Here is a 22119-nt window from a genome sequence, read left to right as displayed (position 1 = left end):
CCTTGTAGAGCCCAACGAATTGAGACTGTTCTGAGGGCAAAGGGGGGTGTTCCTAATGTTTTGAATTCTCAGTGTACGTAACCCACCACCACCAAAGTAACCATTGTTTTAGTTTCCCCACAATCAAAATGTCAGCAGCATTTCTGACTCAGCAAGGAGAGGACACTGAAATCATCACATGCGACCTTCTGTACTCAACTCCCCTCCACTTAACCCCTGGGCTAGGCTCTTCCTTTGAGCCACCTCCACAACACAGTCATGAATATGGATACACCACATTGATATGCTAATCAGACCAAGCTCTTTAATGCAAATGTATAGAAGTGCCCCTGAGGCATTGATAACCCTCTAGCCTCCGGGTTACTGTGTGCGTGTGTGTTTGTCCAAGTAAATTTGTATTCTTTGCCCCAGTCTTCTTTTGAGGGTGAATTGGTGTATGATAGTGGGTATAAGTGTGTATACTTAATGTGTACTTAATGTCTACTGTGTGTGTGTGAGAGACGCACCATGCGGATGCCGTTCTCGAAGGCCTGCCTGGCCAGGGAGGCGGGGCCGTCCACCGTCTTGCCGTCGTCGTCAGGACCCCAGCTGGCGCTGTAGATGTCAATGTGCTGCGGCTGCAGACTCAGAGACTTGGCCTCCACCATGTCCGTCACATCACCGTCCAGCATCCTCACCCCTGACACACACACACACACAGACAGAGAGTGAGCAAACAGTACATATAGCACACACAGTTTACATCACACACTCAAGCACAGATGCAAAGAGTAAAACCAACGCGCGCGCGCACTTGCAGGCACTCACCACTAGTGAGTAAGATTTCTATTACATATGGCAAATAACCTTGAAACACACATAAACATGCACTCACCACCTATCCGTGCGTTGTAGGCGATTCCCACAGTGCAATGGGAGTTGTTAGCAGATGCAGCAACTTCCCCAGCACAGCGTGTTCCATGCCTGAAGAGAGAGCAGGGACACTTCACATTATGCACACATAAACAGATATACACATTTACACACTCCCACAAGCGCACATTTATAAAACTCACACAAATATTTTAAACAGATATACTGAAGAATGCACAAACAGTCAGGATAACATCTGACAACCTGCATGTTTGAGCAAAGACATATGGCCGAAAAAGTAGTGGAGGAGAACTAAGTGGAGTTCGACTTAGTTCAAACTCTGGCCTGGAGGAACAGGGCTCCTCATGGCCAGTAGCAGGGGCTGAGTCTTGTTCATAAGGGCATGCAGTGGAAAATGTCTTATAGTCCATTTTCTTTGGTTTGGTGCGTAACGAACATGACCCTGCTGTCAGAGGCAGCAGCAGCTGCACTGGATTACATACAGCCCTCAGATATTTTCACAATGTGAAAGAGACAATGTTTTGCATGTCCCCGAGCCCTCAACAAACAAGGGTAACATTCCGCCACAGACTGTAGCGACAATCTGCCAGGGTCAGTAACCAGCGCAAACAAACAAGAGTGTGTTTTAGGAGGAGGAAGAGGCAAACACTTGCTCGGCACGACCAGCCCTCCTGCCAAGAACATCTGGACCAAGCGGCCCAGAGTCACCACTGACCGCTGTCATGGCAACCCAGCATCTACCCCGGGGCAGGCAGACGTGCACATCCTTGCTAGTTTATGGGTTCCACTGTACTGTATTCCATCACCTGGCTGGAACCTCCATCCACAACACAGCTCTTCCCCTATAGCAGCCAAATAGTATGGAACATTCAAATCCTTTAGCTCCGTTTGGCTTCATACAGCTCCATATTCTGCCTGTTGCCTGAGTCACCTCTACGTACGTGTGCAGAGTGTGGGGTGTGTGTGCACGTGTTGTCTGCTCTCAGCCCATCTCTGTTCCATGCCTGCAGGATGAATACAGTTCAATGTGAATAACACACTGACTGGATCAATCCTGGAGGTCATTCCTTGGTTCATTATGGCAGAGATTTTATCACATGGAAATGTTCAAATTCACCACCGGATACGTTCCTCACACAGGGAATAAGCATAAAGAACAGCTTGTTCTCCTCTGGAAACACACACACATACACAAAGGTAACACACCCCACAGCAGATGCAAGGTTAGTGTCAATTTACTTTGAACATCTGTGAAACTGCTGGTTTAAAGAAAGGGACGGTAGAGGGGACTGTAACCAATCCATTCTAGTCTCTTTGGTTGGTCAGGATCAGAAGTGGTGAGTCCTCTTTCCTCAAATCAGTACCATGTCATAAAGCTAGAGCAAATTGGAACTCCTACCACCACCACACTCGTGTACTCGCAAACGTATTGGATAGGGACGTCTCGAGTGCATCAGCAGTTGGTGGAGAGCTTTCATAGAACCTCTCACAAATGACTTCGAAATCTTCCACCTGGACAAGTTGGGACAATGCAAAGATACAAATCTGGCTGAAATGCGTGTAGTGTGTAAGCTTTAGGTAGCAGTAGCATACTAATGGCTATGTTCCAATATCCCCTCCAGCAGCATACTACCTAGAATAGAGCAATAAGCGGTATGCATTCTAAGCGGTATGCTAGTATGGACATTGGAACGTACCCATTATTGTGACATATTTCTCAACAAACCCCAGTCAGAGAGGGATAGAGAGAGAGGGTGAGACACAGTGCAGACGCTGATCTATCTATAAAGCAGTGGGTTAGTAAACCTCCTGTCTCTTTAAGAAAACAATCTACCACAGAGCACTGAGGGTTTGCCAAGGCATTTTGGCTAGAATGTCCAAAAACACTGACAGCCAAACTGGCGCAGGACACAGGGCTCCCAGGCAGAGGAGAGTTCTCCACACACACACACCATTCTCACTTACACCATAAACACACCACACTACTACGTAACTATACAGATACCGAAGCGAGGGCACACACACACAGCGGAGAGTGATGCTGTGACCCAGTATCTTACTTGTTCTCGTTGCTGGCATCGTAACGGGGCATGGGGTCCATGTCATTCCCGTTGACATCATAACTGGCCTGGTTATCCTGGAAACAGAGGAAATATCTTCACCATCATGGTCTTGTTACGGCCGAGGGCAGAGCAGCAGAAATCAGCCAATGGCAGAATACGCCACACACTCCTACTCCAACCCACATACATACCCCATTCCAAAACACACACATACACTGAGTGTACAAAACATTAGGAACACCTTCCTAATATTGAGTTGCACCCCCTTTTGCCCTCAGAACAGCCTCAATTCGTCGGGGCATGGACTCTACAAGGTGTCAAAAGCATTCCACAGGGATGCTGTCCCATGTTGACGCCAATGCTTCCCACAGTCAAGTTGGCTGGATGTCCTTTGGGTGGTGGACCGTTCTTGAAACGCACTGGAAAATATTGAGTGTGAAAACGCCAGCTGCGTTGCAGTTGACACACTCAAACTGGTGCGCCTGGCACCTACTACCATACCCCATTCAAAGGCACTTATATCTATTGACTTGCCCATTCACTTTCTGAATGGCACACATACACAATCCATGTCTCAAGGCTTAAAAATCCTCCTTTAACCTGTCTCCTCCCCTTCATCTACACTGATTGAAGTGGATTTAACAGGTGACATCAATAAGGGAGCATAGCTTTCACCTGGATTCACCTGGTCAGTCTATGTCCGGCAAAGAGCAGGTGTTCCTAATGTTTTGTACACTCAGTGTACATGCACCCACACACATGCATACATACAGTACACACTCACGTAGTTCTGAATGAGGTCGGGGTGGTTCCTCTCTATGCCGTCATCCAGGATGGTGACCACCACGTCTTTCCCCGTGTAGCCCCTCTTCCACGCCCCCACTATGTTCATGTCCGACTGGCAGTTATGGATATCATCGTTACAGTGCTGGAACACACACACACACACACACACACACACACACACACACACAGTTACGTCACTGGAATAGTGCTGAAACAAAACTAGCAACCCACTTACGTGTCCGTTATAATTCTGGAACAGAGAGCCACATCTGTGTTGTGTTTCAGTCATTGCTCCGACCTCAACTTCCGGACTTGTCTCCCTGCTGCTGTGCTGTTCTATATCGTGGAGCTCCGCCCCATAGGGGAGCTCTGCTCCTATTGGTTTACCCTGCTGCGAACAGCCTGAGACAAAATTAGGCACACACCTGCAGCCAATAGGAGTACAGGTGTCCCTATAAGAGGGGACGCTTCCCCGCAATCAACCTCCCATTATGTTCAGCGACTGGACTAGACTGAAGAAGCCAAGAAGAGACGAAGACTCAGGACGAAAACGCAGTCGATTTTCCAGGTCATCGACGTCGTCCTAAATGAGCACACCAGCTCTTTTCAGAGCTCAATGCCGCTGTGCCTCCATGGGGGCTGCGGACTCCCACAACCTTTGTTTTGTGTGTTTGGGTTCACAGCACGCCAAGGACGGCATCAGCGATCCCCCTATTTGCGCCAGCTGCGCCCTCCTTTCATTGAAGGAGAGGAAGTAGCGCTGGGCGTTCTTTAGGGAGGATATCCCTTTGGAGGACGTGCTATCGGTGTTAGCCTCAGCTTCTGAGGCATCATCCGAGGGCGCCGACTCTGGAGAAGACAGGGATTATGGGGATGAGATGGATATTCCTATGGAACAATCTGTCCCTCTGACCGAGAACTTCAAGACCCCCTTTCCTTTGGAGAGTGAGAGGTCTTGTACTTCCCCGGCGATGACGACACGGGCTCTGAGAGATCAGTAGCCTTGTTCTTCGCAGTAGCCTCTCTGCGCTCAGACTTTCCTGGGCTCATTGAGAGGGCTGCTAGACGTTTGGAGATAGCGCTGCCCCCAATTCCCTCCGCACCGGATGTGGACATGATGGAGGGCGACCCCTATTCTCGGCCAAGGAGGGCGGCGGAGCCTTTGGCTCCAGCAATGCCCTCGCTGGCAAAATACGTAGAGGGCTCGTGGAAGGCGCCTCTGGCGGCCCGTTCGCCGGCCAAGGCGTACCTCCCGTTTACCAGAGGGAGGGAAGGTAACAGGGCTTCACTAAGGGAATCCCCAGGCTAGAGAGCGCATTGGCTGCGTATCTCGTGCCGGGTTCGAGTCCCTAGCCCTCTTCCAAGAAGGCCACTCTGCCAACGCAGAAAGACCGCTTCACAGCACAGCTGGTGGGAAAGTATTTTACGTTGGGGGCCCAAGCTGTAGCAGTGCCCTCCTAGCGACCTCTCTGTCCCGTCTAACCACGGGTAAGACTGAGCTCGCCAGGGAGGAGGTGGAAGAGGCATCCAGGATTTCTGGCGCTATTCTTCACCTGACACAGGCATCAGCTGTCGGCGCGGGGAGGTCCATGGCCACTTCAGTGGTCGCGGAGCGACACCTATGGTTGTCACTGACAACCATGAAAGAAGCAGACAGAGCGTCGCTTCTGAACGCCCCCTTCTCTGACGACGGGCTCTTCAGAGTCGCCGTCAAAGAGGCGACGGGGCGCTTCACGAAGCTTGATGAGGAGAGGAAGCAGCTGGCCAGACACCTGCCACTGGCAGGGAGAGCAGGCCACGTGACTACTACTAAACAGTCCACCTCCACCGCCTCTAGTAGAGCAAGCTCTACTGCGAGACGTCGTACCTGGCGCCAGACGGCGGCTTCAAGCAGCAGGAGAGAGGGCTCCGCCCCCCCAGCAGCACCTGAGGCCCCGACGATGCCGCCGGCGAGGGAAGTCATCAGAGCGTCGACCGCCACTGGGGAGTTCTCCTGTATGCATTCCCACCGCTGTCCTGCATTCTCCTACCGTTAGCCAGGGTGAGATCAGGCGGGCTGTCAATAATATTGGTGGACCCCGATCGCCCAGGGGCTCCATGGTTCGCGGAGATGAGTCAGATGTTGATTGCGCCACCATGGCCAATTCCACATCGACGGGACGCGTTGTCTCAGTCGGGAGGCTCGATAGGGCGATTGCCCATAATCGGCCAACCACTGAAGGCTTGGCTCCTAAGAGGGACAGGCTAGAGCGCTGTGGGTTATCTGATTCAGTAATCAGGACCATACAGGGTTCAAGTGCCGGTTCCACTTCCAGGGTGTATGCCAGTAAATGGAACGTGTTTTCACAGTGGTGTGTCACAGAGAATGTAGACCCCATGAACTGTCGGGTTGAGAGTGTTCTCTCGTTCCTGCAGTTTGTTTGATAAGCAGCGATCGCCCGCCACCATTAAAGGTGATTGCAGCGGCGATTTCAGCTTGTCACGAGGGGTTTGGCAGAGACACTGTCTTCAGCCACCCTCTAGTGAAACGTTTCTTATTAGGAACGCGGCGGCTTAGACCAATGCCTAGAGCCACGCTTCCTCAGTGGGATTTGGCTTTGGTACTCGAAGCGCTCTGTGAGTCGCCGTTCGAGCCATTGAATCAAATACCCCTCAAGATGCTGTCTATGAAGACGGCACTGTTGCTCGCTTTGACTACTGCTAAGCGTGTCAGTGATTTGTGTGCTCTTTTGACGAGACCCGACTGTCTTGCCATTAATGGCGATTTGAGCAGAGCGGTGTTACGTCCTAACCCGGCTTTTATGCCAAAGGTTATTAAGAGCTCATATAGATCACAGACCGTGGAGCTGTGGGCTTTTTCTCCCCCTCCCCATGGGGAGAGGAGAGAGGAAAGGCTCCATTGCCTGTGCCCAGTGCGCGCTTAGGCGTGTTACGTTGAGCGCACAGCAGCGATTAGGTCATCGCCTCAGCTGTTTGTGTGTCACGGTGCGGCTGCACTAGGTAGACACTTTCGAAGCAGCTTCTGTCTCATTGGCTTTGCGAAGGCATTGAGACAGCTTATGAGGCAGCGGGCGACAATTGCCTCAGGGTATAAGAGCCCATCTCAGAGGAAAAGGGGTAGAGGATATCTGTGCAGCGGCATCGTGGTCGTCACAGTCTCCATTTATCTGTTTCTATCTCTTGGATATGTCTTCTAACTCTTTGGCTCAGTCTGTACTCAGCGTGGCTGAGGGGAGGACTTGAGCTAAGAGAGAGGAATGCAGGAACGAGGAGACAGGTCTCTTTCAGGTCCACTTCTGATAGAAAGACATATTTTAGCATGACTCCTGACTGACAGGTTCAGTACAGTAGAAGGCATGTATTGATCTGCCACCAGTGAATAACTGGGTTGAGGCGGAATGAGGGATAATAGTAGTAACCTTGGTTACGGTACTATTAGACCGGTCATGACAATTTTGACGGAATGTGACGTCATCTATCTGCTTGTTCAGATTAGTATGAATCATGTTCTGGGATCTGCCCACTAATTTTTGGGGTTCCATTGATTGAGTGGGGCGGGCTACCGTGTACACAATGTAGAGTGACACTTGTGTCATTCCATTAGTGGTTGGTATTGTTGTAACAGGATATTGAGGTACCATCTATCTGCTAGTACAGATTGGTATGGCCCGTATCCTGGTGATCTGCCCACTAGACATTGGTGATGCCATTGGACTAGATGGGGCGGATTTGGACCGATGACGCAGTATATTGTGACACAGTGTGTTACAGTACTGCGAGACTTGGTCGCAGCCATTGCTAGGCCCAACCTTTTCATTTAGATGGGAAGCGTTGGGCACGGCAGGGAGTACATTTTGAAGCGTTGCGCTCCGCCTTAAACCAATAGGAGCAGAGCTCCCCTATGGGGCGGAGCTCCACGATATAGAACGATAGTTACCGGAGTGTAACTCCAGTTCTATGAGTGGAGCGGAGCCCCATAGGACTTAAGGCCCTGCAGACCCTCTCTAGTCTCGCTGAAGATAATATCTCGGGAGGCTGATTGAGGGGAAGCGTTCCCTCTTATAGGGACACCTGTACTCCTATTGAATTTGAAGATAATTGGCCCTCTTTCTGGGACTCACCCACAAACAGGACCAAGCCTGGCCTGCTGAGGAGTGACGGACTCCATCCTAGCTGGAGGGGTGCTCTCATCTTATCTATGAACATAGACAGGGATCTAACTCCTCTAGCTCCACAATGAGATAGGGTGCAGGCCAGGCAGCAGGCTGTTAGCCAGCTTAGTGGAGTCTGCCACTAGCACAGTCAGTGTAGTCAGCTCAGCTATCCCCATTGAGACCGTGTCTGTGCCTCGATCTAGGTTGAGCAAAACAAAACATTGCGGTGTTCGCAATCTCACTGGAATAAAGGCCTCCATTCCTGTCATTATTGGAAGAGATTGTGATATCTCACATCTCAAAGTAGGGTTACTTAATGTTAGATCCCTCACTTCACTTGTGATTGGCCTGACTGAAACATAGCTCAAGCCTGATGAATTTACTGTGTTAAATGAGGCCTCTCCTCCTGGTTACACTAGCGAGCATATACAATGCGCAAAGGCGGAGGTGTTGCTAACATTTATGACAGCAAATTTCAATTTACAAAACAAACAAAAAAAGACTGCGTTTTCGTCTTTTGAGCTTCTAGTCATTAAATCTATGCAGCCTACTCAATCACTTTTTATAGCAATGTTTACAGGCCTCCTGGGCCGTATACAGCATTCCTCACTGAGTTCCCTGAATTCCTATCAGACCTTGTAGTCATGGCAGATAATATTCTAATTTTTGGTGACTTTAATATTCACATGGAAAAGTCCACAGACCCACTCCAAAAGGCTTTTGGAGCAATCATCGGCTCAGTGGGTTTTGTCCAACATGTCTCTGGACCTACTCATTGCCACAGTCATACCCTGGATCTAGTTTTGTCCCGTGGAATAAATATTGTGGATCTAAATGTTTTTCCTCATAATCCTGGACAATCGATCGTACTACCATCTTATTACGTTTGCAATCGCAACAAATAATCTGCTCAGACCCCAGCCAAAGATCATCAAAAGCTGTGCCATAAATTCTCGGACAACCCAAAGATTCCTAGATGCCCTTCCAGACTCCCTCCACCTACCCCAAAATCGGTTAACCACCTAACTGAGGATCTACATTTAATATTGCGTAATACCCTAGATGCAGTCGCACCCCTAAAAACAAAAAAACATATGTAACAAGAAATTTGCTCCCTGGTACACAGAAAATACCCAAGCCCTGAAGCAAGCTTCCAGAAAATTGGAACAGAAATGGGGCTCCACCAAATGGGAAGTCTTCCGAATAGCTTGGAAAGACAGTACCGTGCAATATCGAAGAGCCCTCAATGCTGCTCAATAATCCTATTTTTCCAACCTAATTGAGGAGAATAAGAACAATCCTAAATGTGTTTTTGATACTGTCGCAAAGCTAACTAAAAATCAGCATTCAACAAGAGATGATGGCTTTCACTTCAGCAGTGATAAATTCATGAACTTCTTCAATGAAAAGATCATGATCATTAGAAAGCAAATTACGGACTCCTCTTTGAATCTGCATATTTCTCCAAAGCTCAGTTGTCCTGAGTCTGCACAGAACTGCCAGGACCTAGGATCAATGGAGACACTCAAGTTTTTTAATCATGTATCTCTTGACACATTCATGAAAATAGTCATGGCCTCTAAACCCTCAAGCTGCATCCTGGACCCTATTCCAACTAAACTACTAAAAGAGCTACCGGTACTTCCTGTGCTTGGCCCTCCTACAATGAACATAATAAATGGCTCCCTATCCACCAGATGTTTACCAAACTCACTAAAAGTGGCAGTAATAAAGCCTCTCTTGAAAAAGCCAAACCTTGACCCGGAAAATGTAAAAAAAGAAAAATCTGCATATACCGAATCTCCCATTCCTCTCAAACATTTTAGAAAAAGCTGTTGTGCAGCAACTCACTGCCTTTCTGAAGACAAATAATGTATACGAAATGCTTCAGTCTGGTTTTAGACCCCATCATAGCACTGAGACTACACTCGTGAAGATGGTAAATTACCTTTAAATGGCGTCAGACCAAGGCTCTGTATCTGTCCTCGTGCTCCTAGACCTTAGCGCTGCTTTTGACACCGTCGATCACCACATTCTTTTGGAGAGATTAGAAACCCTAATTGGTCTACATGAACAAGTTCTTGCCTGGTTTAGATCTTCTGTCGGAATGATATCAGTTCGTCTCTGTGGATGGTTTGTCCTCTGACAAATCAATTGTATGTTTCGGCGTTGCTCAAGGTTTCGTTTTAGGACCACTATTGTTTTCACTACATATTCTACCTGTTGGTGATGTCATTCGGAAACACAATGTCTACTTTCACTGCTATGCGGACGACACACAGCTGTACATTGATGAAACATGGTGAAGCCCCAAAATAGGCTACCCTGGAAGCCTGTGTTTCAGACATAAGGAAGTGGATGGCAGCCAATGTTTTATTTTTAAACTCGGACAAAACAGAGATGCTAGTTCTAGGTCCCAAGAAACAAAGAGATCTGCTGTTGGATCTGACAATTAATCTTGATGGTTGTACAGTCGTCTCAAATAAAAAACTTTGAAGGACCTCGGCATTACTCTGGACCCTGATCTCTCTTTTGACGAACATAAAGAATATTTCAAGGACAGCTTTTTTCCCATCTTCGTAACATTGCAAAAATCAGAAACGTTATATCCAAAAATGATGCAGAAAAGCTAATCCATGTTTTTGTCACTTCTAGATTAGACTACTGCAATGCTCTACTCTCCGGCTGCCCGGATAAAGTACTAAATAAACTTCAGTTAGTGCTAAACACGACTGCTAGAATCCTGACTAGAACCAAACAATTTGATCATATTACTCCAGTGCTAGCCTCTCTACACTGGCTTCCTGTTAATGCTAGGGCTGACTTCAAGGTTTTACTGCTAACCTACAAAGCATTACATGGGCTTGCTCCTACCGATCTCTCCGATTTGGTCCTGCCGTACATACCTACACGTACACTACGGTCACAAGACGCAGGCCTCCTTATTGTCCCTAGAATTTCTAAGCAAACAGCTGGAAATCAGGGCTTTCTCCTATATAGCTCCATTATTATGGAATGGTCTGCCTATCCATGTGAGAGACGCAGACTCGTTCTCGACCTTTAAGTCTTTACTGAAGACGCATCTCTTCAGTAGATCCTATGATTGAGTGTAGTCTGGCCCAGGGGTGCGAAGGTGAATGGCAAGGCACTGGAGCGACAAACCGCCCTTGCTGTCTCTGCCTGGCCGGCTCCCATCTCTCCACTGGGATTCTCTGCCTCTGACCCTATTACGAGGACTGAGTCACTGGCTTACTAGTGCTCTTCCATGCCGTCCCTAAGAGGGGTGCGCCACTTGAGTGGGTTGAGTCACAGACGTGATTTTCCTGTCCGGTTTTGCGGTGGAGGAGATCTACTCAGCCTTGTCTCAGGGTAGTAAGTTGGTGGTCTGTTGATATCCCTCTAGTGGTGTGGGGGCTGTGCTTTGGCAAAGTGGGTGGGGTTGTATCCTGCCTGGTTGGCCCTGTCCGGGGGTATCGTCGGACGGGGCCACAGTGTCCCCCCAACCCACCCGTCTCAGCCTCCAGTATCTATGCTGCAATAGTCTATGTGCCGGGGGGCTAGGGTCAGTCTGTTATATCTGGTGTAATTCTCCTGTCTTATCTGGTGTCCTGTGTGAATTTAAGTATGCTCCCTCTAATTATCTCGCTCTCCCTCCCCTCCCGGAGGACCTGAGCCCTAGGATCATGCCTCAGGACTACCTGGCCTGATGACTCCTGGCTCTCCCCAGTCCACCTGGTCGTGCTGCTGCTCAACTGTTCCGCCTGCGGCTAGGGAACCCTGACCTGTTCACCGGACATGATACCTTGTCCCGGACCTGCTGTTTTCGACTCTCTCTCTCCCTTTACTGCACCTGCTGTCTCGACCTCTGAATGCTCGGCTATGAAAAGCCAACTGACATTTACTCCTGAGGTACTGACCTGTTGCACTCTCTACAACCACTGTGATTATTATTTGACCCTGCTGGTCATCTATGAACGTTTTAACATCTTGAAGAACAACCTGGCCTTAAATGGCCATGTACTCTTATAATCTCCACCCGGCACAGCCAGAAGAGGACTGGCCACCCCTCAGAGCCTGGTTCCTCTCTAGGTTTCTTCCTAGGTTCCTGCCTTTCTAGGGAGTTTTTCCTAGCTGCTATGCTTCTACATCTGCATTGCTTGCTGTTTGGGGTTTTAGGCTGTGTTTCTGTATAGCAATTTGTGACATCTGCTGATGTAAAAAGGGCTTTATAAATACATTTGATTGATTGATTGAGCCCATAGACATAGGCCCTGTTCGAATACTTTGAAAATGCAACTTTCCCTTCTCCGTTCCTTGAAGTAATCATTAATCGGACATGTCTGGATTGGTGAACGCTATGAACTGGAGTTCTTGCTTTAACCTGTCCAATCATGCTAGATCAGTTATTAGTCCAAGGAGGAGAGGAAGGAACGGAAGCATTTGAACAGTTTTTAAATAGGTCCAGAGATGGAGGGAGAAAGTCAGTTGTAGACTAATGCCCAGGTGAACAAATGTCAACAGACGTGAACATGGACAACGACTTGTAAACAAATAGTCTCAATCTCATACATAAACAGGAAACACTCATGACTGATTATAACAGATTATGAAACTGGACAGATAAGTGGAAGCGCTAAGGTCAAAGTATTGGCATTATCTTTGCCAAGTTAACCATTGACAGAACCTAGAAGAAAAGAAAAAGACAAGAGCGCTTACCATCCGCACAGAATGTAAGGGAGTAATGATTTGTATGTGGATGTGACTAGCGACCACAAGCGAGTGAAGTATTTTTCTGTGTAGAGCTGTACAGCTTGTGCAGCCTGGACAGAGTCATTTCACACTGCTGTATGGATTTAAATCCTCTCTATGTCATTAGAAAAGGTGTGAGAAGTTGTCTAGACATTTGCCTTTGAGGCACTACACCCGCTTCTCCTTCACCCAAATTCAGATAGCTGATGTTCTGAAAGAGCTGCAAAATCTGGACCCCTACAAATCAGCTGGGCTAGACAATCTGGACCCTTTCTTTCTAAAATTAGCCACCGAAATTGTCGCAACCCCTATTACTAGCCTGTTCAACCTCTCTTTCATATCGTCTGAGATCCCCAGAGATTGGAAAGCTGCCGCGGTCATCCCCCTCTTCAAAGGGGGTGACACTCTAGATCCAAACTGTTACAGACCTATATCCATCCTGCCCTGCCTTTCGAAAGTATTTGAAAGCCAAGTAAAAAAACAGATCACCGATCATTTCGAATCCCACCGTACCTTCTCCGCTATGCAATCTGGTTTCCGAGCTGGTCATGGGTGCACCTCAGCCACGCTCAAGGTCCTAAATGATATTATAACCGCGATCGATAAAAGACAGTACTGTGCAGCCGTCTTCATCGACCTGGCCAAGGCTTTCGACTCTGTCAACCACCGCATTCTTATTGGCAGACTAAATAGCCTTGGTTTCTCAAATGACTGCCTCCCCTGGTTCACAAACTACTTCTCAGATAGAGTTCAATGTGTCAAATCGGAGGGCCTGTTGTCTGGACTTCTGGCAGTCTATGGGGGTGCCACAGGGTTCAATTCTCGGGCCGACTCTATTCTCTGCGTATATATCAATGATGTCGCTCTTGCTGCTGGTGACTCTCAGATCCACCTCTACGCAGACGACACCATTTTGTATACATCTGGCACTTCATTGGACACTGTGTTAACAAACCTCCAAACGAGCTTCAATGCCATACAACACTCCTTCCGTAGCCTCCAATTGCTCTTAAACGCTAGTAAAACTAAATGCATGCTCTTCAATCGAACGCTGCTTGCACCCGCCCGCCCGACTAGAATCACTACTCTCGGCGGGTCTGACTTAGAATATGTGGACAACTACAAATACCAAGGTGTCTGGTTTGACCGTAAACTCTCCTTCCAGACTCACATTAAGCATCTCCAATCCAAAGTTAAATCTAGAATTGGCTTCTTCTTTCACAACAAAGCATCCTTCACTCATGCTTCCAAAAATGCCCTCGTAAAACTGACTATCCTACCGATCCTTGACTTCGGCGATGTCATTTACAAATAGCCTCCAACACTCTACTCAGCAAATTGGATGTAGTCTATCACAGTGCCATCCGTTTTGTCTCCAAAGCCCCATATACTACCCACCACTGTGACCTGTACGCTCTCGTTGGCTGGCCCTCACTACATAGTCGTCGCCAAACCCACTGGCTCCAGGTCGTCTATAAATCACTGCTAGGCAAATCCCCGCCTTATCTTAGCTCATTGGTCACCATAGCAACACCCACCCGTAGTATGCGCTCCAGCAGGTATATCTCACTGGTCATCCCCAAAGCCAAAACCTCCTTTGGCCGCCATTCCTTCCAGTTCTCTGCTGCCAATGACTGGAACGAACTGCAAAAATCTCTGAAGCTGGAGACTCTTCTCTCCCTCACTAACTTTAAGCATAAGTTGTCAGAGCAGCTTACCGATCACTGCACATGTACACAGCCAATCTGTAATTAGCCAACCCAACTACCTCATCCCCATATTGTTATTTATTTTGCTCATTTGCACCCCAGTATCTCTATTTGCACATCATCTTCTGCACATCTATCACTCCAGTGTTAATACTCAATTGTAATTACAGTGAGGGAAAAAAGTATTTGATCCCCTGCTGATTTTGTACGTTTGCCCACTGACAAAGAAATGATCAGTCTATAATTTTAATGGTAGGTTTATTTGAACCGTGAGAGACAGAATAACAACAAAAAATCCAGAAAAACACATAAAAAATGTTATAAATTGATTTGCATTTTAATGAGAGAAATAAGTATTTGACCCCTCTCAATCAGAAAGATTTCTGGCTCCCAGGTGTCTTTTATACAGGTAAAGAGCTGAGATTAGGAGCACACTCTTAAAGGGAGTTCTCCTAATCTCAGTTTGTTACCTGTATAAAAGACACCTGTCCACAGAAGCAATCAATCAGATTCCAAACTCTCCACCATGGCTAAGACCAAAGAGCTCTCCAAGGATGTCAGGGACAAGATTGTAGACCTATAAGGCTGGAATGGGCTACAAGACCATCGCCAAGCAGCTTGGTGAGAAGGTGACAACTGTTGGTGCGATTATTCGCAAATGGAAGAAACACAAAATAACTGTCACTCTCCCTCGGCCTGGTGCTCCATGCAAGATCTCACCTCGTGGAGTTGCAATGATCATGAGAACGGTGAGGAATCAGCCCAGAACTACACGGGAGGATCTTGTCAATGATCTCAAGGCAGCTGGGACCATAGTCACCAAGAAAACAATTGGTAACACACTACACCGTGAAGACTGAAATCCTGCAGCGCCCGCAAGGTCCCCCTGCTCAAGAAAGCACATATACATGCCCGTCTGAAGTTTGCCAATGAACATCTGAATGATTCAGAGGAGAACTGGGTGAAAGTGTTGTGGTCAGATGAGACCAAAATGGAGCTCTTTGGCATCAACTCAACTCGCCATGTTTGGAGGAGGAGGAATGCTGCCTATGACCCTAAGAACACCATCCCCACCGTCAAACATGGAGGTGGAAACATAATGCTTTGGGGGGGGTTTTCTGCTAAGGGGACAGGACAACTTCACCGCATGAAAGGGACGATGGACGGGGCCATGTACCGTCAAATCTTGGGTGAGAACCTCCTTCCCTCAGCCAGGGCATTGAAAATGGGTCGTGGATGGGTATTCCAGCATGACAATGACCCAAAACACACGGCCAAGGCAACAAAGGAGTGGCTCCAGACCTTAATCCCATAGAAAATCTGTGGAGGGAGCTGAAGGTTCGAGTTGCCAAACGTCAGCCTCGAAACCTTAATGACTTGGAGAAGATCTGCAAAGAGGAGTGGGACAAAATCCCTCCTGAGATGTGTACAAACCTGGTGGCCAACTACAAGAAACGTCTGACCTCTGTGATTGCCAACAAGGGTTTTGCCACCAAGTACTAAGTCATGTTTTGCAGAGGAGTCAAATACTTATTTCCCTCATTAAAATGCAAATCAATTTATAAAATTTTTGACATGCGTCTTTCTGGATTTTTTTGTGTTATTCTGTCTCTCACTGTTCAAATAAACCTACCATTAACATTATAGACTGATCATTTCTTTGTCAGTGGGCAAACGTACAAAATCAGCAGGGAATCAAATACTTTTTTCCCTCACTGTATTTTGCACTATGGCCTATTTATTGCCTTACCTCCATAACTTACTACATTTGCACACACTGTATATAGATTTTCTATTTTTCTATTATGTTATTGACTGTACGTTTTTGTTTATCCCATATGTAACTGTGTGTTGTTGTTGTTTTTAATTGCACTGCTTTGCTTTATCTTGGCCAGGTCACAGTTGTAAATGAGAACTTAACCTACCTGGTTAAATAAAGGTGAAATAAAAATAAATAAACAACCAAGAGTCACTCACACACCCCCTGTGGACCCTCCATTAAGTAGGTCATGGTGGTGGTGAGTCTGGTGACCCTTGACCCTGAGTGCTGGGGTATGGCCTGATCTGCATACTCACTATGTACCACATACTGCTCCACTTGGCGTCGTTGAAGAAGATGGACTGGGCGGGGCTAGTCTGGGCGGGGCTAGAGAGAGGGTGAGGGGCCGCCTTGTAATCCCTCTTGATCCGCCTCTTCACCACCTGCTGCTGAATCCACTCCACCTAAAACAGAGGGCATACCATTGGACAGTGAGTAAAAACAATATCAAACATCCAATCACTGAATGGGAATATGCAGGATTTATGGGCAAGCATGTTTTGGGTGGACAATGGGAGATGGAGGGATGTGCGTGGAGAAATACATTAACAAAGTAAAACACTGGCTGACAGACAAGTGTGCACATAAATGTGAACATATGCATGTGCATGCGCGCACACTACATCTCAGGTCACATCAATCTCTCAAACCGAATCTCTCACAGAATTCCTTGGCTCATCTCAGAAATGTGGGAGCAATGGGTAGGATTTTTTCAGATTTCGAAATTGGGATGATGGACAAGGAAATCTCAAACCTGGCCAGATTAGAGCCTTATACTTGATAGGTAGCTAAATAAATGACTGTTGCCTCTCACTTTCACACAAGGTAGCCTAATCGTTCAGGTAAAACAATAAAAAAAGAAAAAAAGAGGTGATCGACTTCATACAAACATTTTTTTTAACAAAAATTAAATGGGTAGTGAAGTAGACAATCATCTGAGAGTGAATGACCTATTTAAAAAATCTGTCAGTTTCTCCAGAGAGCGGAGGAGAGAAAAGAGAGCGGAGGAGGGAAAAAACATTGAGAAAAGAGAGAGATGGTGGTAGACCAAGAAAAACACAGGCAGAAAGATTGAAGGGGGGTGGGGAACACTGAGGGAGAGAGAGAGATTTCATAACCTAGGATGTAGTTATGAAGTCTAAAAAGGAAAGAGAAAAAATAATAATTTAACAGTGCTGGAGGGCGATCAGACTGGTGTTAATGCTTAGACAAGACAGCAGGCGGAAGTCTCTGCTCATTTTACACTGTCATTAACATCAGTTTCAAAGCAACCGTTTACACACCTCACTAAGCTCAGAACAACAGCGCCATCAGTATGTGTGTGTGTCTATCTCTGGCTCTGCCTACACCATGTCTATGTCCGTGTGTTTGTGCATGACGAGCGTAAGCCTTATGCAGCAGTCCTCAGACAGTCAACTGGACAGGAGGTCTGACCCCAGCAGCCAGTCATCCATTAGCTCCACCACTGACCTGAGAGTGCACTAAGAGGGAGAGGAACCGGATCTGATCTCTCTTCCTTCAGATGGTGAACTGGACTGGGGGCTTTTGAAATACGACTGCTTCTGCTTTGCCCCTTCTTAAGGGTTTGCAGGTGGCTCCCTCTCTATTGCAGTCTCTCCCTCTCGCACTGACTGGGTCAGTAACCAAGGGCAACCAGGACCCAAAAGGGCCAGCCGTACAGAAGGAGCGTCAGTTGAAGTCAGACTTTTGTAATCATGATCACTGATCTGACATGAAAGTATAGGTAGAAGTGATGGGGTCCTTGCCTATACCTATCCAAATCTGTTATAAATCAGTGATTACTCTGAGGAAGTCCCATGTGGCTCAGTTGGTAGTGCATCGCGCAAGCAATGCCAGGGCTGTGGGTTCGAAAATGCATGCACTCACTTACTGTAAGTCGCTCTGGATAAGAGTGTCTGCTAAATAAATAAATATATATATATTTTTTGTATTTGAATGGGGTAAAAGGTCCCTACGGTGAGGTCACACTCAAGCACCTCTTCTCCAAGCCATGGAGACCTGCGTGCCAACAGGTAGACCGCACAACGTACACACACAAGGTGTGCCCGCTACACCCAGACTCGCACACAAACACACAGAGATGACTTGCATTATACAACTAAGCATAACAACGTGATTAGTTCTATAACATTTTAGTCATTTAGCAGACGCTCTTATCCAGAGCGACTTACAGGAGCAATTAGGGTTAAGTGCCTTGCTTAAGGGCACAGACAGATTTTTCACCTAGTCGGCTCGGGGATTAGAACCAGCGACCTTTCAGTTACTGGCACAACGCTCTTACCCACTAAGCTACCTGCCCAAAATCAGCACGAAAGGAGACTGGCATCAGAATGATAGGACACTGATCCCTGAAAAGTAGTGATGGGAACAGACGGACTCCCAGCTCAGACTGCAGGGCCAGCTGACATCATTTACACATCTCCTTCCTGTCAACCCCTCACACAGGAGAGAAACCAGAGGAAGAAGAGAGGCAAAGAGAACACTGCTCTCTCTCGCTCCCCCTCTCTCTCCCCCTCTCGCTCCCTCTCTCTCTCCCCCTCTCTCCCTCCCTCCCTCCATGAACTGTGATGCCTGTCAATGCAAAACTGCCTCCTGCCCAGAGGGAAGTATTGTGGAATATGTTCAAAATGGCCAATGTTTCAAGTGAGTATAATACATCTCACATTGATGACAACTATGCTCAGCAGTGCTATGGTTGGTAGACTTTTCGGCAGTGTGCTGAACTACAATTGTGCCCTGGACTGTACGCATCATCAGGGCAAGACCAACGGCGGTGTTCTGAGACTCATCAATAATGCAGGCGGGTGCCGATGACCCCGCTGGGCGGCCTGCGAACACTGTGAGGTGGCGATCGGGATAGGCTTACCTTGGGCTCCATCGAGATGAAGCTGTGGCCACCGCGACTGGAGAGCGTTGACCTTTTGATGGTCCTGCTGTGAAAAAAGTGATAGTGGTCCTTCAGGTCGCCAATCTGCCGAGGAAAACACACGCGATCAGTCTACAGTAAATACGTTGGTTGCATCCGGAATGCAGTGAATAGGGTGCCATTTCAGATGCATGCATTCACTTTTATGTACCAAGAAGACATCAGGGGGTGGCATTATGAATGTAAATGAGACAAAATTAACATTTATTTGGTTCATAATGAGCAGTAAAGACGTCAACCGAGTTGACGGGAACCACAAACCTCCTAAACAAGACAGACAGAGAGAGACACAGACATGAGGCAAGCAAAGGGTGATTAACTTCAATAATTCAGAGGTAGATTATCAAACTGTCATGGCTACCAGGTGTCATATACTCTTTACAGGAGCTACCCGAGGGCCCATATCACGCCTGTATATCCTTTCAGGCAACTCACAACAATAGTTCACCCCATAATACAATGAGTCGTATTCATTAGGGTACACCGTAAGAAAACATTGCATAACGTTTTGCAGCGGAAAACAAGAGTTTCTTATTAGACAAGTTCAGGTAGTCCTTCCCTCTTGCAGTAGCATAGGGTCATTTCCATGTAAAAGGACCCATAAGCACCAACCAACATGTGAAGTTTATAGGAGCATATCAAATTTGGTGTCAACTGAAAGCAGAGTCTATATTTTGGGGAAATGAAGCAATAGATACGTTTTTCAACCATTTTCCATCCTAAAAATGTGGAATAAGCGAAGACTTTGATTTCTGGTCACACAGATGGAAAAGGGGTCTTAAAAACATCTCCTATAGAGTCTTAAAAAGGTATTAGAAATACATCAAAACACAATAATGTTACAGTAAATGCCCCTACCAACTAATATCAACATTTATATTTAGTTTTGCAGAAATGATTTGCATTTTGTACGTTTTAGAAATATTGCCTAGTGTCTTGTCATTCTGTTACCAAAAACCCACGTTTAAGATATTTTCTAATTTCTCTCCCTCGAGGGAGGATTATGAAAGTTCACAGAAGTAACAAGTAAAAGGTAAACCTACCAATTAGTTAGTGTTTTTACTGATAACAATCTTGTTTATGAATTATTACGTTTTTTAAATGCGTCACTCTGTTACCAAATAGGAAAATCTGTAACAAAATGACTGCAATTGAATTGGCCACAATGTGAAATCATAGTAGTCACAAACCACAGTTGCAGTAGAGCACAGTACAGTAAAGAAAAGTATAGTATAGTTAAATACAGTACAGTTCAGTAGAGCACACATGAGTAGAGTACAGTATAATGTAATATACTCTACTGTACTCTATGGTACTTTTCTTCACTGTACTTTTCTTTACTGTACTGTGCTGTCCAAACACGTGAAACATAGACGTCTGATTGGTACAGATTTGGTCCGGTCCGGACCAACCAAATGTGGTCTTGCTTGGGGGCGGAGCTTATTAGAATAATAGCCAGTGAGTAGAATTATACCCGAACATGCAATGGAGGATATTACATTTTCTACCTTGGTGTACCTATTCAGGATACATCATCATGACGAGAATGACTTTCATATGCATTTCTTTTTAGTACAGCTCAAGGACCCATGATGTCATTCTGTTACCGTCATTCTGTTACCAGGATCGCTTACTGTAGTTCAATACCCAAAATACATTTTTCAAACTCAAGATATCATTGCTGACACCCCATTATTTCTGCAGACATCTTTTAATCTTAATTCGTAGTAGATATTTAACATAGTTTTTGGAAAACGTGGTCACATAAAAAACTGAGGGAGATTTTACTGTAATTCTGTTACCAAAAGTTGCATCTGCACTGTTCCTAATGTAAATGTGTTTTAGTAAAATTGTCTGTGGCAATTGTTAAAAGTAGACTTCTGCATATACACAGAATATACCAAACATTAGGAACACCTTCCTAATATTGAGTTACACCCCCCCCTTTTGCCCTCAGAACAGCCTCAAATCGTCGGGGCATGGACTCTACAAGGTGTCGAAAGTGTTCCACAGGGATGCTAGCCCATGTTGACTCCAATGCTACCCACAGTTGTGTCAAGTTGGCTGGATGTCCTTTGGGTGGTGGACCATTCTTGATACACACGGGAAACTGAGCTTGAAAAACCCAGCAGTGTTGCAGTTCTTGACACAAACCGATGCGTCTGGCACCTACTACCATACCCTGTACAAAGGCACAAATCTTTTGTCTTGCCCATTCACCCTCTGAATGGCACACATACACAATCAATGTCTCAAGGCTTAGAAATCCTTCTTTAACCGGTCTCCTCCCCCTCATCGACAATGTTTGAAGTGGATTTAACAAGTCACATCAATAAGGGATCATAGCCTTCACTTGGATTCACCTGGTCAGTCCATGTCATGGAAAGAGCAGTGTACATATGGTTTCTGATGGTTTTTGCTTGGCATACATTCTAAAGTGAAAAAATGAGTCTCAGCGTCACTGTTACAGTGGAATTGCCCATAGACCCAGAAGGCATGCTTTGACCGCGTTACTGTCAGAACGTGGAGGACACAAGGCAACAGCAGGTAGCCTATATCATACCCAAAAGCGTCCGGGCTCCAGAAAGACATGAAGCCCAACATTCTAAAATTGTAAATGTCGAAATCCAAATAAAGACATTTCTGACTTAATCTTTGGTCTCACAACAACTTCCCTCCACCTCACACAGCAAGAGATAAATGGTGCATTTGGATGCTGTCGGAAATTCGGAGGTACGAGTGTGACAAGTGAGACAACTGAGGGACCTCCGAGCGAGTTGGTAGGGGAAAGGGAATGGTTTGGGATTCAGCAATAACCAGTTCACTACCTGCTTAAAAATTGAGAAAGCCCTCATGCTAAAACAAGCTTTGTGTCAAGTACGCCCTCTATCCAACTCTATGTGCCACAATGATGAAACCAGAGTTTACGAATTGTAGCGTTCCATCATTAGCTGTGTTTCCATGAACTTGTTCAATAATTTTCTGTTGCAATTTCAAAAGTTTGTATAGAAAATAGATG

General features: G+C 46.5%; 1 protein-coding gene across 3 annotated transcripts in view; it reads right to left on the bottom strand.

The window, feature by feature from the left end:
* The window catches only part of LOC121551983 (proprotein convertase subtilisin/kexin type 5), a 63110-nt gene that overhangs the window by 35172 nt on the left and 5819 nt on the right, over positions 1–22119 (bottom strand). For all 3 annotated transcript variants that reach the window (XM_041864689.2, XM_041864688.2, XM_041864690.2), the window contains exons 2-7: positions 19041–19145; positions 16411–16557; positions 3721–3864; positions 2934–3010; positions 875–963; positions 507–679 (exon numbers count right to left, since the gene is read on the bottom strand). In XM_041864689.2, coding sequence (XP_041720623.2) covers positions 507–679; positions 875–963; positions 2934–3010; positions 3721–3864; positions 16411–16557; positions 19041–19145 — 735 coding nt within the window. The remainder of the gene's footprint in view (positions 1–506; positions 680–874; positions 964–2933; positions 3011–3720; positions 3865–16410; positions 16558–19040; positions 19146–22119) is intronic.

The sequence above is a fragment of the Coregonus clupeaformis genome, chromosome 18 (genome assembly GCF_020615455.1).
Source record: "Coregonus clupeaformis isolate EN_2021a chromosome 18, ASM2061545v1, whole genome shotgun sequence".
Classification (NCBI taxonomy): Eukaryota; Metazoa; Chordata; class Actinopteri; order Salmoniformes; family Salmonidae; genus Coregonus; species Coregonus clupeaformis.
The sequence above is the reverse complement of the archived record's forward strand: the minus strand, read 5'-3'. Positions and strand labels throughout refer to the sequence as shown.